This window comes from Lontra canadensis, unplaced genomic scaffold (assembly GCF_010015895.1).
Source record: "Lontra canadensis isolate GAN:19392208 unplaced genomic scaffold, GSC_riverotter_1.0 scaffold34, whole genome shotgun sequence".
Classification (NCBI taxonomy): domain Eukaryota; kingdom Metazoa; phylum Chordata; class Mammalia; order Carnivora; family Mustelidae; genus Lontra; species Lontra canadensis.
The window spans coordinates 3706611-3718849 of NW_022631028.1; the positions used below are offsets into that span (position 1 = coordinate 3706611).

Here is a 12239-nt window from a genome sequence, read left to right on the forward strand (position 1 = left end):
TTGAGAGAGAGAAGTTGGGGGAGGGGCAGAGGGAGAGGCAGAAGCAGGCTCCCCGCTTGATCCCAGGATTCTGAGATCATGACCTGAGCGGAAAGTAGACGCTTAACCAACTGAGCCACCAAGACCCCCCAGCTTGTGAACATTTTCAAATAGGATAATGCTGTATGCACTTCTGAGTTTTAACAATCAGGCACATTGTATGTCTTATCACATACCAGTTATCACGTGGTCAAGGAGCACTACTTTTGGAGCTAAGATGCTCGTGACATTGAGTGGCAGCTCCATACTGTGTGGCCCTGAGCAAGTTGTCTGCCATGTGGAGTAATCCCACACACACAAGATGCCGTAAGTCTCGTGTGCCGTAAGCACACAAGATACCACTGTGCCTGCTGCAGTCCCACCTGCCGGCTACAGAGTAAGCCCAAATATCCACTCCGAGCTTCCCCTTTCTCCTCTCTTTTAGAGGACGAGTTAAAACCTCGGGTTTGTAAAAACTACAGATGCTTGTTCCAGGCTCCTGGCAAGCATTTTTGAGTGTCTGCTATGTGCACTGGGCTAGAGCCGTGACGGAAAATCACACTTTATCTCTGCCCTTGCAGGAAAGAGCCAGGTACTACCCTAGACACTTGGCACAGACTTACTTAGTGCCTGTGTCATACTCTTACCTGCTTTTTACAGATGAAAAAACCTGAGGCCTCGATGACCATGCGCTCATGGTCTGGAGTCAGGGAAGTTCACGTCTCAGCTCTGCACTAAAACTGTCTGTGAGTTCTGTAACCTCACTGAGGCTCAGTTTCCCCCGCCGGTTGCATGGGTAGCCGTTACAGAAGTACGTGTCTCGTAGGGTGCTTTACCTAGAGAAGAAGTACTGTATTTAAGCATGGAATTTAAGGCTTGATCTTTCTGACTCTTCCAGAGTTCTGGGCTGGGCCCTGCAGACCCTTGCAGCTAGTGAAGGACGCAAAGCCGAACTATATCAGATTTGGGGTGGGGAGTTTGGGGTGGGATAGTACAGATTCATTGCCTGAAGTTGAGTAAGTACCTAAATTTCAGGCAGCTTCTGAATCTGGAGGAAAATGTTTCACATGTTCTTAGGACAAAAGTGGCTAAAGCAAATGGGGCTCATGTCATTGATAATCTGTAGCCCTAAGGGGTGTGTCCTTTGTGAGTCACCAGAAATGGGACATAAAAGCATTATGGGTACATCTTTCAAAAAGTCACTCATGCCTGCTGCCAGAGTTCAGCGTGAGGATCTTATTTCAGCAACACGTTTAGAAAGATAGTTGGCAGAGAGCAGATGACCTTCGCACACCACAGACTTCAGGGGGAGACGTGCTATTTCTGGAGCATCCTTCATACAAGTGTGTTCAGCTCCCTGTGAAACTGCAGCCCAGCTCACGGAAGCCGAGTCTTGAGAAAGCCCTTTCGGGTTTATTATTTCTATCTCCTCAGGGCCTCTTGGGGCTTAAAATACATCTTTGTATCACGCTAAATAAAATGTCGACAACATATACTGCGGTTTCTATTAAAAAAAAAAAAATTCCTCGAATTCCTCTGTCCGTAGGTATGGATATTACAATGTGTGGATTTTCTAAATATCAGTTTGGCAGTCATGGTATTCCGTGGAAGAGAAGGTGGGAAGGAAGCTGTGGGCAAAGTGCCTGTGGAATCAGGATGCAGAGGGGGGCCTAGAAATGTCATTACTTGGCCTGGCCTGTTCTCTGAAGCCTGCAAAGACCGAAAACTTTGCCCTTTTAAAAGAATTTAGCTGTTAATACTGAAAGTCCCTGCAGCAGTATGCATATTTCTCTTTGCCCATTTTATCTCAGACCAGAAAAAAAGAGCAGCATTTTGGAGTCTGGGTCAAAAACAGTGTCCCTGGAAGCCATGGGCCTCTGAGAGTTACCGGGAGCAGCGAGCCTCTCCTACAGACAGTGTGTGTCTGAACACAGACGCACAATCACGTGCACACACACAGGTCTGTTGCTCCACAAAAGAGCAAGATAAATTATGGGGCCTTTTTCCCCGCTTGAGTGTGTAAAGCATTATCCAGTCATCTCTTTCACCATCACTATGAGAGCCACGGGGCATGTGGGTTTCGCACATGTGCGCCCGCCCTCTCCTTGAGTCAGGCCAGTGGGTGTAATGATAGGGGAGTGATCTCAGCGGACTTAGGAGGAATGAGAAAATAAAAGACTGTGTAATACGGTAAACAATCCCTCCTTTACCTGTCCGGTCGTCTTCTGTGCGCAGGTGGATTTGCAGCTGCGGTCACCACGCCTCTGGATGTGGCAAAAACAAGAATCATGTTGGCCAAGGTAAGTGTTAATCTAACACTTAGATCACGCAGACACAGCTTGTCCGTGCTCCCCCCAGGGCTCGTGCGTATCGCGAGCGCGCGACTGCGGTGTGAGCCTGCGGCACCCCGCCTTCCCGAAACCATGCTCACTGGCCTCGCGTAAGCCAGCAGCGCTGCTGCAGGGCCTCGGCCGGGATGCCATGTTCCAGGTTGCTCTGTGTTCACGGCCGACAGACATGAGGCTCAGAGTTGCCTCGCTTCCTGCTGTGCAGCAGGTGGGCTAGAGGCGCCGAACTCACACCGCGTTTGGCCTTCACTGGGTCCATCAGGACAGTTGTCACAGTTTAAAAACATTTTTCATTAAAAAGAAAAATTGTTACGGAAAAACCTAGACCAAGATGTCATGGAATGCCACGTGCATAACATCTGGGGCACAACCATAGAGAAGAAAACGTCCTACCCTTAGGAAAAAGTGGGACAGTGAGTGCGGGATTCTGTTACGTGGTGGACAAGGCCAAACCCGAGAGAATCGCTCCTGTGTTAAATGGATCGCAGTGCTCTTTCTTAAACGGGTCTGTTAGCTGCTTCGGCAAGTTTGGACCGTATAGACTGATCAGTGCCTGTTCTCCACGCAGTCACTCTGCTCTCAGTCGTCGTCCCGTGAGACAGCAGTTGGTGAATTACCGAGGCGAGCTCTGCGTCCAGTTTGATGCGAGAACCTAGGACAGCAGCTTCCTGTCCGTCAGGGCTCACCTGTGGGTGGGAACGGGAGGGCTTCCGGTCTGGTGTGATCCAGATCCGGGAGTCCTGATTCCCGAGAAGCTCCCACTCTGTTTCAAACTGTCCGAGCAGAGGGCTGTTGGGAGCCGCCCCCTGAGGATCAGCGGGGGAATTTCGTAAGATAATGGCTTCGTCTGTTGTCTGTTACGCAGGCTGGTTCCAGCACCGCTAGTGGGAACGTACTGTCTGCGCTGCACGGGGTCTGGCGGACGCATGGGCTGTCAGGGTAAGCACATGCAGGAAGGTGAAACCCCCTTTCCGCCTTTCCATGGGCTCTTCCTGCCTTTAGCCTTAACGGGATAAAACCCTTTCCTTTCTTCCGATCATCCTGGTTGGGTCTCTTTATTTACATTTCACCAACATATTTGACATTACCCGTGTGAGATGTTAGTGCACGGCCAAGTTGATGCAACGTCTAGCCACGTGATCACCAGTCTTGTCTGTCTGGATGTTGGAGGACACCCATGTGCCTGCCCACCATCGCCCCCCCCCCGCCCCCCATGTTCCGGGCAGCAGCTCTGAGCAAACAGGATTCCAGTTATGGAATGCAGGAATGCAAGCGAGCGAGGGTGACATTTAGAGGAAAGCACTTGTCGTTGGGGAGACTTCTCACTATGATCAGTAGCAGTTACTTTCGCCACACCCGTGTGTGTGGCGCCTCACTTGAAACCCGCTCTCTACTTTGCTCTGTGCCCCAGACTCCAAACATCGTGTCCGAAAATGCCTCCTTGGCCAAATGTGCTTTCACGTTGCTTTTACCATCTGTACACGTCTCCGTGTTGGGGTCTGGATGGGTCGCGACACAACAGTGTGCGCTTTGGAATGACCTAGCAGGGGTTCTCCTGGGAGAGCAGAGCCATGGTCACCTCCTGGAGGGTGGCGATGGGGGTAGTGTCGTGGCAGGGTGTGGCTGGTGGGGCAGCTGTCCGAGGCAGTGCCCCCACCTCTCCCCGGGGGCTGTGGCGATGACTGGTGGGCTGTGTGCATTTGACAGGTCTTTCTTTCGGCCACTAGATAGCTGGGCAACTTGAGGCCTCTTGGTGAGGACCCAGGTGGGGTTTTCGCGGGAGAATGGCCCCATTCTCTGGAATTTCCAACTGGTAGATCGATTGAAAAGTGGGTCCCGGTGGGTGGTTTTGTTGAATGGGCCAGCTCTGATGGACTGATGCCTGCTGATGACGGGCTTAAGGATTTCAAGACAAGAAGTGGGTGTAACGGGAAGGAGCACTTGAGCGTGAGCGAGGCAGGGAGTGGCAGAGCCGGTGCCCCTGGGCCACTTAGAGTCAACACCACGTGAGAGTCTGCTTGCTTGTACCTCAGACACATTGGTTTTGACACAAATTTCACCTTGAACAATGAAATGGTGTGAGAGAAAAGAGGCTCTAAAGCCACGTTTTAATAGCAGGTAAAAGATTCTGTGTTTCAGATAGTTTTGAGCCACACAGAGATGTTGTGTGTAGTAGCCTTTTTAGATGATAACCAAGTCAAAATGCTGAATTTTATGGCCCTCTTTGTTTCACTGAGGCTCCTATTGGGTTTTATAGCAACCACCGGTCAGACCACCACTCTTGATTTAGCTCTGTGGGGTCGGTGTGGGCTGTAGTGCATCGGCCTTGCTTGAGATGACGGCCGGATGCAGGTACAGCAGGATGGGCCTGGCCTCCAAGAGCTTGTGGAGAAGGAATTCCTGTGAGGACAGGATCGAGACCAAACCCTCCCCGGTCCCCACTGTGCTGTGTGCTCGGTGTGGTGTAACTGGGCGACACCAGAGTTAGAGGCAGAGGACAGGCGACCTAAACATGCCCAGGGCTCCTCTGTCCGCACTGTCAGCCCTGAAAAGGTGACTGGGAATTTGGCTTATCATCTCGAGTCTGGGCTGTCCCGAGTATGCACAGTGTGGTCCTCAGCAGAGTATCCAGGCGGCCACGCCGGTCATTGAGAAAGGCTAGTTTTCACTAGCTTCCTACTAACGGGGATAAGAGACACCAAATAATTTGACAACAGAATTGTAATTCAACGCAAATAAAACAAAACAGTCCCTGCAAACATGGGCCGCTGTTGTAAAACCATTCCTGGGCGCCCCGGCCTGCCTCCTCTGTCTGGTTCCCACACAGCCCCACGGGCCCTTCCGCCGCCTTGGAGCCCCCTTGTGCATCTCTGGAGTGTTCCGTGGCCTCGCACTTGCAACTTCCCACCCTGCAGGGAAACGGCGCTGGCCTCTCGGGGGCGAGTGGGGACGCTGCGGTCTCTGCATGTTGGTTCTCACGGGGAAGACCACGTTCTGGCACCTACTTGGGATATGGGCTCTCAGGCCAACTGGTTTCCCCAAAACAGAACCACCACACGCCCTTTCAGCCCAGCAGCCGGGAAGCAGATGGGGAAGCCTGCGCCTCCTGTATTGCGCTTTCCTCCTTGTCCTGTTCCTCAACTGGCTTTGTGTGTTCCTTGACCGTGCCCTTCACGGAGGGACCGCGGGGCCTGTGCGCACCCCCGCCGGGCCCCGTGCCCTCCGTTTGCTCATTTGTTCCCTCGTGTGCTCCGCAGTCCGGAGAACACAGCCCCCTCTGCTCCGGGCTCCCACCGCACAAATGACTCGGCCGTAAGGCTGTAATTACGTTTAATAGATCCCATTGTCATCTAGTGAAACCGTAAACTGCTTCCATCTGCCCCTGCCAGGAGCAGCGGAGTTCATCGGCCGCAAAAGCTGAACCAAGGCACAGGTTTCAGAAATGTCTGCTTGGGAGGGAGGGAGGCAGGCTGGCTGGCTTTCATGGCGCAGGTGGTCTTCTGCTGACCTCCCTCCTGGCACCCTTCTCTGTGCAGGTAGGGCCAAGAAGGGTCAGCTGTGTGTCAGGCCAGAAGGTCCCAGGGGCCTCCGAGCGGTAATGGGTGTCTGTCCTCACCTACCACCTCCTGCAAAAAACTGGGTGCATGACGCCGAGCTAAACGATTTTTCTCCTTGTATAGTTTTCATGGTTACCTCTGGACAAGAACAAGAGGTTCTCATCTTATCTGAAGTATTTTAATGATTTAAATCCCTACTTCCCTAACAAAAGGGCCCCCTAATGCTAAGTCCGTCTTCCTCAGAAGTGCTGAGTGCTCCTCACAGGGGAGGTGTGTGACCTGTCCCAGCAGCCATGCAAAAACAAGGGGGTGCGCGGGGGGGGGGGGGGGGGTCCCTTCTGCCCGCTTCCTTGGCCAGTCCCTGTTGAGCTTACTGTGCTGTTTTTCCTCTTAGAGGTTCTGTCCTTTTCACATAACCTGGCCATTTTCACTTTTCTTCCCTAGACTGGATCTAAAGTGTACTCGCTGCTAACCCGCTCGTCCTGATTTTTACTGCTTTACAAAATACTCTTGGTAAAAAGGCTCAGTTATCCTAGAAAGACAGGGAATGTTTCTAGTCTCGCCCTCCAGAGAAGGTTGAGGTGTTGGAGTCGATGCTCACCTCCTTGCCGTGCTCACGCGTGCAGCTCGGGGAGTTGTGGCAGAACTCACCACGCAGGTGCGTGTCTCGGCCCCCGTGGGCTGCCCACGAGGCGGTTCTGCGCGGTCGCGCTGGTTCTGGCAGTGCCACGAGGACGCTCTCTGAACAGACCCGTGCGCAGCCACAGGTTGGCTTTTCGAGTGAACCTCCGGTCTGCGTCCCCAGTAATGCTGTTCTTTTTCTTTGCCTTTGATTCTTCTGAAGTCGCTCCCCTGACTGGCCTGGTGGGGTGCGTGGGGACTGCACCTTCGAGGAGGTGCTGTCCCCAGACTGTGGCCTTTCTGGTCCTTCCTCAGGGGAGAAGACAAGCCGAGAATGCATGGAGATCCGCTTTCCTGTTGTGGCATCACATTTGTGGGCCTCTAAGGACAAAATGCAACCAAGTCCTGGGAGGAGCGGCAGAGCTGTTGGGATAAGCTCCTCTGGCCCCGGAGCCTGCCTTCCCTTCTTGGGGGGTGGGGCACGCGCGCCCCGGAGTCGGACCCTGGACTGCTTTAGCAGAGTCCATTTTACCCTCTCCCACAGGCAGAAGCGGTCTGGACGTTTTCAGCAGTCCTGTTGTGGGGACAGAGTTAGTCTTTCTTGACTAATTACGGGACTTCATTGCAAGGCTCACGAGTAAGCTGTTTGGTATTTAGCCACGTTAGCCAACAAACAGCTGGGCCCAGACTTCAACAAGTCTACTTGGGAATGTAATTTAGTGCCATTCTGGAAGGAAAAAGCGCACGCTCTAAGTGCTGTGCAGGGTTTAATGAGCGTGGTGTGCTGAGCTGAGCAAGCTGTAGGTGTTGGAATTTAACCTTTTTCACACACACCGATTTGAAAGGAATCTTTCCTCCTGCCTTGTTCCTTCCCCAGATTATTTGCAGGTGTCTTCCCTCGAATGGCAGCCATCAGCCTGGGAGGTTTCATCTTTCTTGGTGCTTACGAGCAGACCCGCAGCTTGTTGTTGGAATCCGGCAGAGAGAGGCCCTGAAGCAGGGACGGTGCCCCCTGCTCGGCTCTCAAGAAAAAGGATGCCATGGGAGCAGCGGTGTGGTCCTCTGCCCCAGGCTCGTGTGTGTGAAGACGGGGACCCTGGGGACCTTGAGAACGTGTCTTCCCCGCTGTCGTCTGGCTGGCACGCTCGCACGGAACCCTGGCCACAGCGGTACTCTCAACCCTGTCCTCCGCCCCCCGAATAAAGCCACGTGCCGATGCTCAGTCCAGGCTGCTTGGAGCCTTCATTTGATCTGTAGCTGATCTCACACTTCCTGCCCCCCGCTAGCGGACCGAGCGCGGGAGGCAGAGACGGTGGGGCTGGACCGGGAGCAGGAAGGAAGGGGACTCAGAGGGAAAGTGGGGCCCGGGGCTGGGTGTCTCCCCCTGGTGAAGCTTAGGGCTTTGTTGAGAAACAATGACCTGTAGGTGCAGGCAGGCCTTCTTCTGGGCAGCCAGGCCCTTTCTTAATTACCCCCAGATTTCCCCTAAAAAACACGATTGTATTATTTTAGAGAAGCGTCCGGCAGCCCACGTGGTGTGTGCGAGAAAGCAAGCAGTTGCTGCTCAGGGCCTCGGTGGGACCGGCAGGCTTCGGCGCAGGAGGGGGCGGTGGACCCACTGAGGACCTGAGCCCCACTCCACGCTCCTCCACGTGAGACCCAAAGGAGGGGCCGGAGCCGGCTCGGAGATCGAGCGCGGCATCTTCGTGCCCCGTCGGGAAGGGTTGTTGTGCAGTACTGGAAATGAAATGGGGAGGTCACTGTTGCGGAGCTTGACTAATATGCTCCAGGTGTTAGAAAAATTCAGAGAGAAATCTCAGGAATCTAGGGGCGGTGTATCTTCCCTGAAGCAAAGAAGTGTAGGATTTTGTTTTGCTGAGAAGAAATTTTCCCCTTTTGGGAAAACATAATCAAAGGCAGCATAACTGCATTTTATTTTAAGGGAGTTTCTGGAAGGGAAGGGGGAGAAACGGTGGGTAGAAGAATGCCCCCAGCCACACAATCAACATTTATAAATGAACCTTTATTTTAGACACTTCAATGCTGTTAGACACTTCAGTATTTTACATGTTCAATGTACATTGTACCAAAATTTCTATAAATAAATAACTTTGTACATAAAAGTAATACTTCCTCTTTCACATTGCCTCTCAGAAGCAGCAAATTCACATATTTTGTGGAAGTAACAATCAGCTGACTGTTGAGAACACAATTCTAAGTGTGCTTACCTTTTAGAACAGTGATGACACTGGAGAGTAAAATTTTACCAACCATTTTGTCAGTCTGTACCTTCAGCTTTTGGGCTAAAGGAACTTGCTTTCTGAGATTTTTTAAGGACCTTGTTTTCAATGTAATTTTTCCTGAAATACACATTGGCACTCACAAGATGGTTAGCTACAGGTCTCGAAAGTGCAAATATACCCCGGCCAGGGGCCTCAACTTATTACAGCCCCAGCCCGGGTCTGTCTGTGTGAGGGAAGGACGTGGACAGACATGCTCCGGATCCTCAGCAGAGAGAAGCTAGCCCTGAAAAGGAGGGACTCGACCCTTTCTCTCCCCCATGGTCAATGTCACATGAATTCTATTGGCTGAACTAAAACATCACTATTGAAAAATCCACAGGTACCAACACCAGCAGCCTCTATCTCAGTAAAATAAGCCTCAAAGGACAATCGAGTGAGACCGACGACCACATCTGCTTTTCTCAGGGAAGGAAGGCAGGCAGTGCTTCGTTGTTTGGAACAAAGGCTTGCGGTGGATCAACAACCCTCCCTTCTGCTTGGCAAGGAGCTCCAACTTACAAAAGCCTGGAGGGCAGAGGTCCAGGGCGACACGGGCATCTCAGGACACCGCAAGGAGGCGAGCTGTGCGAGCATCCCCAGTGAGTGATACTGACGGGAAGTGAAAGCCGATGCATGCGAAGGAGGGCCCGGGCTGGGCCGCATCCTCGGGGGCTGTCCCGGGAAGTGCAAGGCAAACCCCAGGACTTCCCTTCTGCCCCGCCCTCCAGAAACTCCTGGGAGCAAATGTGGTTTTTAGCTTCTACAAATTCCATCCATGCATTAAGGCACCAGAACTCCTCCCCACCCCCCATTCCAAAATTAAACAGCAACCTGATAACGAAAAATAATATTGTCAAAATTGTATGGTTTTTTTTTTTTCTGTTAACCATGCACTAAAGATTAAAATAGCCTCTGCAAAAGATATATAATATATAGGAAATCTCTGAAAACTCTTATGTACAAGGGTATCAAATACTTTTCTGCTTTTGTACACAACAGCCTCTTGCGGTTCTGGGCTTCAGCTGCAAGTCCTTTAAACCACGGACACTCCACATGGAAGTTTAAAAACTCTGTACACATCAGTGACGCTTGAACTCAAGCTTCCTTACAGCCTCTCCTACTACCTCTCCTTCCTGTAGAGACGGGCACAAGATCTGAGGTAGACCAAGCCTAGATCTTCGGTGGAAAGAGCAGGGGCGTGCCCCGCTTCCCTGGAGGCTGTCCTGTCAGCGTTGGGGACTCAGGGCTGGCGTCGCACACCTGGGGGAGGTGTCCGTTGGAAAGAAGCAAGTGCTGGCCTTCGCTGGGGACCTCAGGAAGGCCCGAGGCAGCTTCAGAGAGCTCAGGACTGCCTGGAGTTAATGTCGAGGGAGGCTGGAGGTCTCTCGAGTCCGGCTCACACAACCTTGCCAAAGTCCACGGAGAGGCCCCTGTGAGGAAGGAGGGGCCGCGTCAGAGCTCCAGGCTGGCCTCTTCCCCGCCCCCACCCCGCTGCGGGTGCCACCCTGGAAGGCTGTGAACGTCTACCTTTCCCATCTGGAGGCGCCAGTGGCTTTTTCTTCAAGGATGTCGGCATTCTGTCGTGGTTACTGGGGTAGAGGGACCCCCTGCAGTTGGCGCGGGACCCGTCAGCAGTCCCACTGGTTAGAGGCAGCAGAGAATGTTCTCGGTGTGTCTGACTGGGCTCCTGGCTACTGAGTGTGCCTGGCTGTGTACTCTCTTTGCTCATAGGCGAAGGATAGAAAGCTTGCTCCTTGGAATAACCGTCCACACCAGCGTTGCCATCCCCGCATGCCACTGGGCCGCCGTGCTCTGCAGGACCGAGCAGAGATGGATCACAGCCACTGCCCCCGAGCTGTGCATCCCCGCCCAGAACAGAGCGCTGCATCCCTGGCTGGGAGGCCACAGCCCTGCTTAGACCACCTCTCTCAAACCTCCCCTCTCCCCCAGGCATGGTCACAGGAGGAGGACTGGGTAGATACCAAGCCGTTAAGGAAGAATGGGCCCTCCGTGTTTCAACAGTTCAGAGGAATTGCTTCATGAGAGAAAGTGGTCCTACTCTTCCATCACAGAAAAAAAAATCCGACTGCATGACACACCACGTGCTGTCAGGAGTCTTCAGAGTCATTAGAAATACAGCCTCCAAAATAGGCCTGGTGAAAAGGTGCTTCAGGTTGGCCTTTCCCTTTACAAATCTGGAAAGTTCAAGCCCAGGCTCCCCACCCCACAGACTGACGTAAGAGACCTGCTACTCAGAATCAGGAGAGCTAGGCCCCAGCTTCCTGTTCATATACTTAATAGCAGATTCTGAGACAGTCCTAGACCCATAACGCATCTCTTGCTTTCATTTCATGAATAGGTCTACCTGAATTTTGATTTTGAGAACTTAAAACTCTTGCTGAGGAGAGCAGCTCTTACCCGTCTTCTGTGGTCCCGGCCTCTGCGGCACTTTCTCCATCATGGTCCAGGGTTCCTTGTTCGAGCCCCCGCACAGCTTCGGCTGCCTGCACGTGATGCCGTGAGCGTCCGCCTCTGAGAAGAGGCTGGCGTCCCTTGGACAAGTACCTGCAGTAGGTTCCCACAGTTAGAAACGATGGGCTTAGCTGGGCAGAGGATGCTTAATGAGAACAAGCGGCAGGAACTACTCGAACAGTCCTCTTGACAATGGTCTTTAAAATGGGTGCCTGCTGACCAGCAAGGAGCACTGGTAACACAAGCCAACCCCGCAGGCAGGCCTTTCAGTGTTCAGGCTGTGCCGGGGAGCGGTTCCTGTGAGGACAGACATGCCCCCGCCCCCGTAAGCACTCAATCTCCCCGGTAGCAGTAGCTCACCCTGGGAGAGCTTTCTGGTAGCAGAGATTGGACAACAGAGCAGGCCTGGGCCCGGCCTTTACTCAACAAATGGACCGGTTTCAGGGCCTGTAATGTCCTTTGCAGCTTATTCAATCCTACCTTATCTTGACCAGGAGATGCTGAGCCCAATAGATCAACTTTCTGGGGGTTGGATTTTTAAAACCTTGGAGAACATGCACAGGGTAGGGCCAAAAAACCCCAACAGAAGGCTCCAGTCTGCCAACCTTCAAGGTCAGATGCGCTCAGTATAAGGCTGTGCACCTGCCATGGGTGGGGGTGGGGGGCTCCTGAGGACAGGGTCGCATTGGGCTCTGATGCCTTACCGTTGCTCTCGATGTGCCCGTTGGCCTGATGGCCACCCTCAGTCCTGGTCACAGTTTCCTGCCGGTCAGAAAGAGTTCCCTGAGACGAGAGGTAGCTTGGAACATCCGGTGGCACGATGGTTTCATCTGCAAGGAGACAGGACAGTCAGATAGCAGGTGTCCCCATCCTCCGTGGGAACAAGACGGGACAACACCCATTTGCGATCAGGCCCAGACACAAGCCTCTCCCAACAGCAG

At 52.9% G+C, this 12239-nt stretch overlaps 2 protein-coding genes across 4 annotated transcripts in view; one reads left to right on the forward strand and one right to left on the reverse strand.

Annotated features, from left to right (window-relative positions):
* The window catches only part of SLC25A26 (solute carrier family 25 member 26), a 129475-nt gene extending 121862 nt beyond the window's left edge, over positions 1 to 7613 (forward strand). For all 3 annotated transcript variants that reach the window (XM_032867346.1, XM_032867345.1, XM_032867344.1), the window contains 3 exons: positions 2254 to 2318; positions 3232 to 3305; positions 7422 to 7613. In XM_032867346.1, the coding sequence (XP_032723237.1) occupies positions 2254 to 2318; positions 3232 to 3305; positions 7422 to 7539 (257 nt within the window). In that variant the 3' untranslated portion in view covers positions 7540 to 7613. The remainder of the gene's footprint in view (positions 1 to 2253; positions 2319 to 3231; positions 3306 to 7421) is intronic.
* A 935-nt stretch (positions 7614 to 8548) lies between these two features.
* LRIG1 (leucine rich repeats and immunoglobulin like domains 1) overlaps positions 8549 to 12239 on the reverse strand; it is a 109566-nt gene continuing 105875 nt past the window's right edge. Inside the window, exons 16-19 of the mRNA XM_032867343.1 lie at positions 12003 to 12128; positions 11245 to 11391; positions 10354 to 10638; positions 8549 to 10256 (exon numbers count right to left, since the gene is read on the reverse strand). Of these exons, the coding sequence (XP_032723234.1) occupies positions 9997 to 10256; positions 10354 to 10638; positions 11245 to 11391; positions 12003 to 12128 (818 nt within the window). The 3' untranslated portion in view covers positions 8549 to 9996. The remainder of the gene's footprint in view (positions 10257 to 10353; positions 10639 to 11244; positions 11392 to 12002; positions 12129 to 12239) is intronic.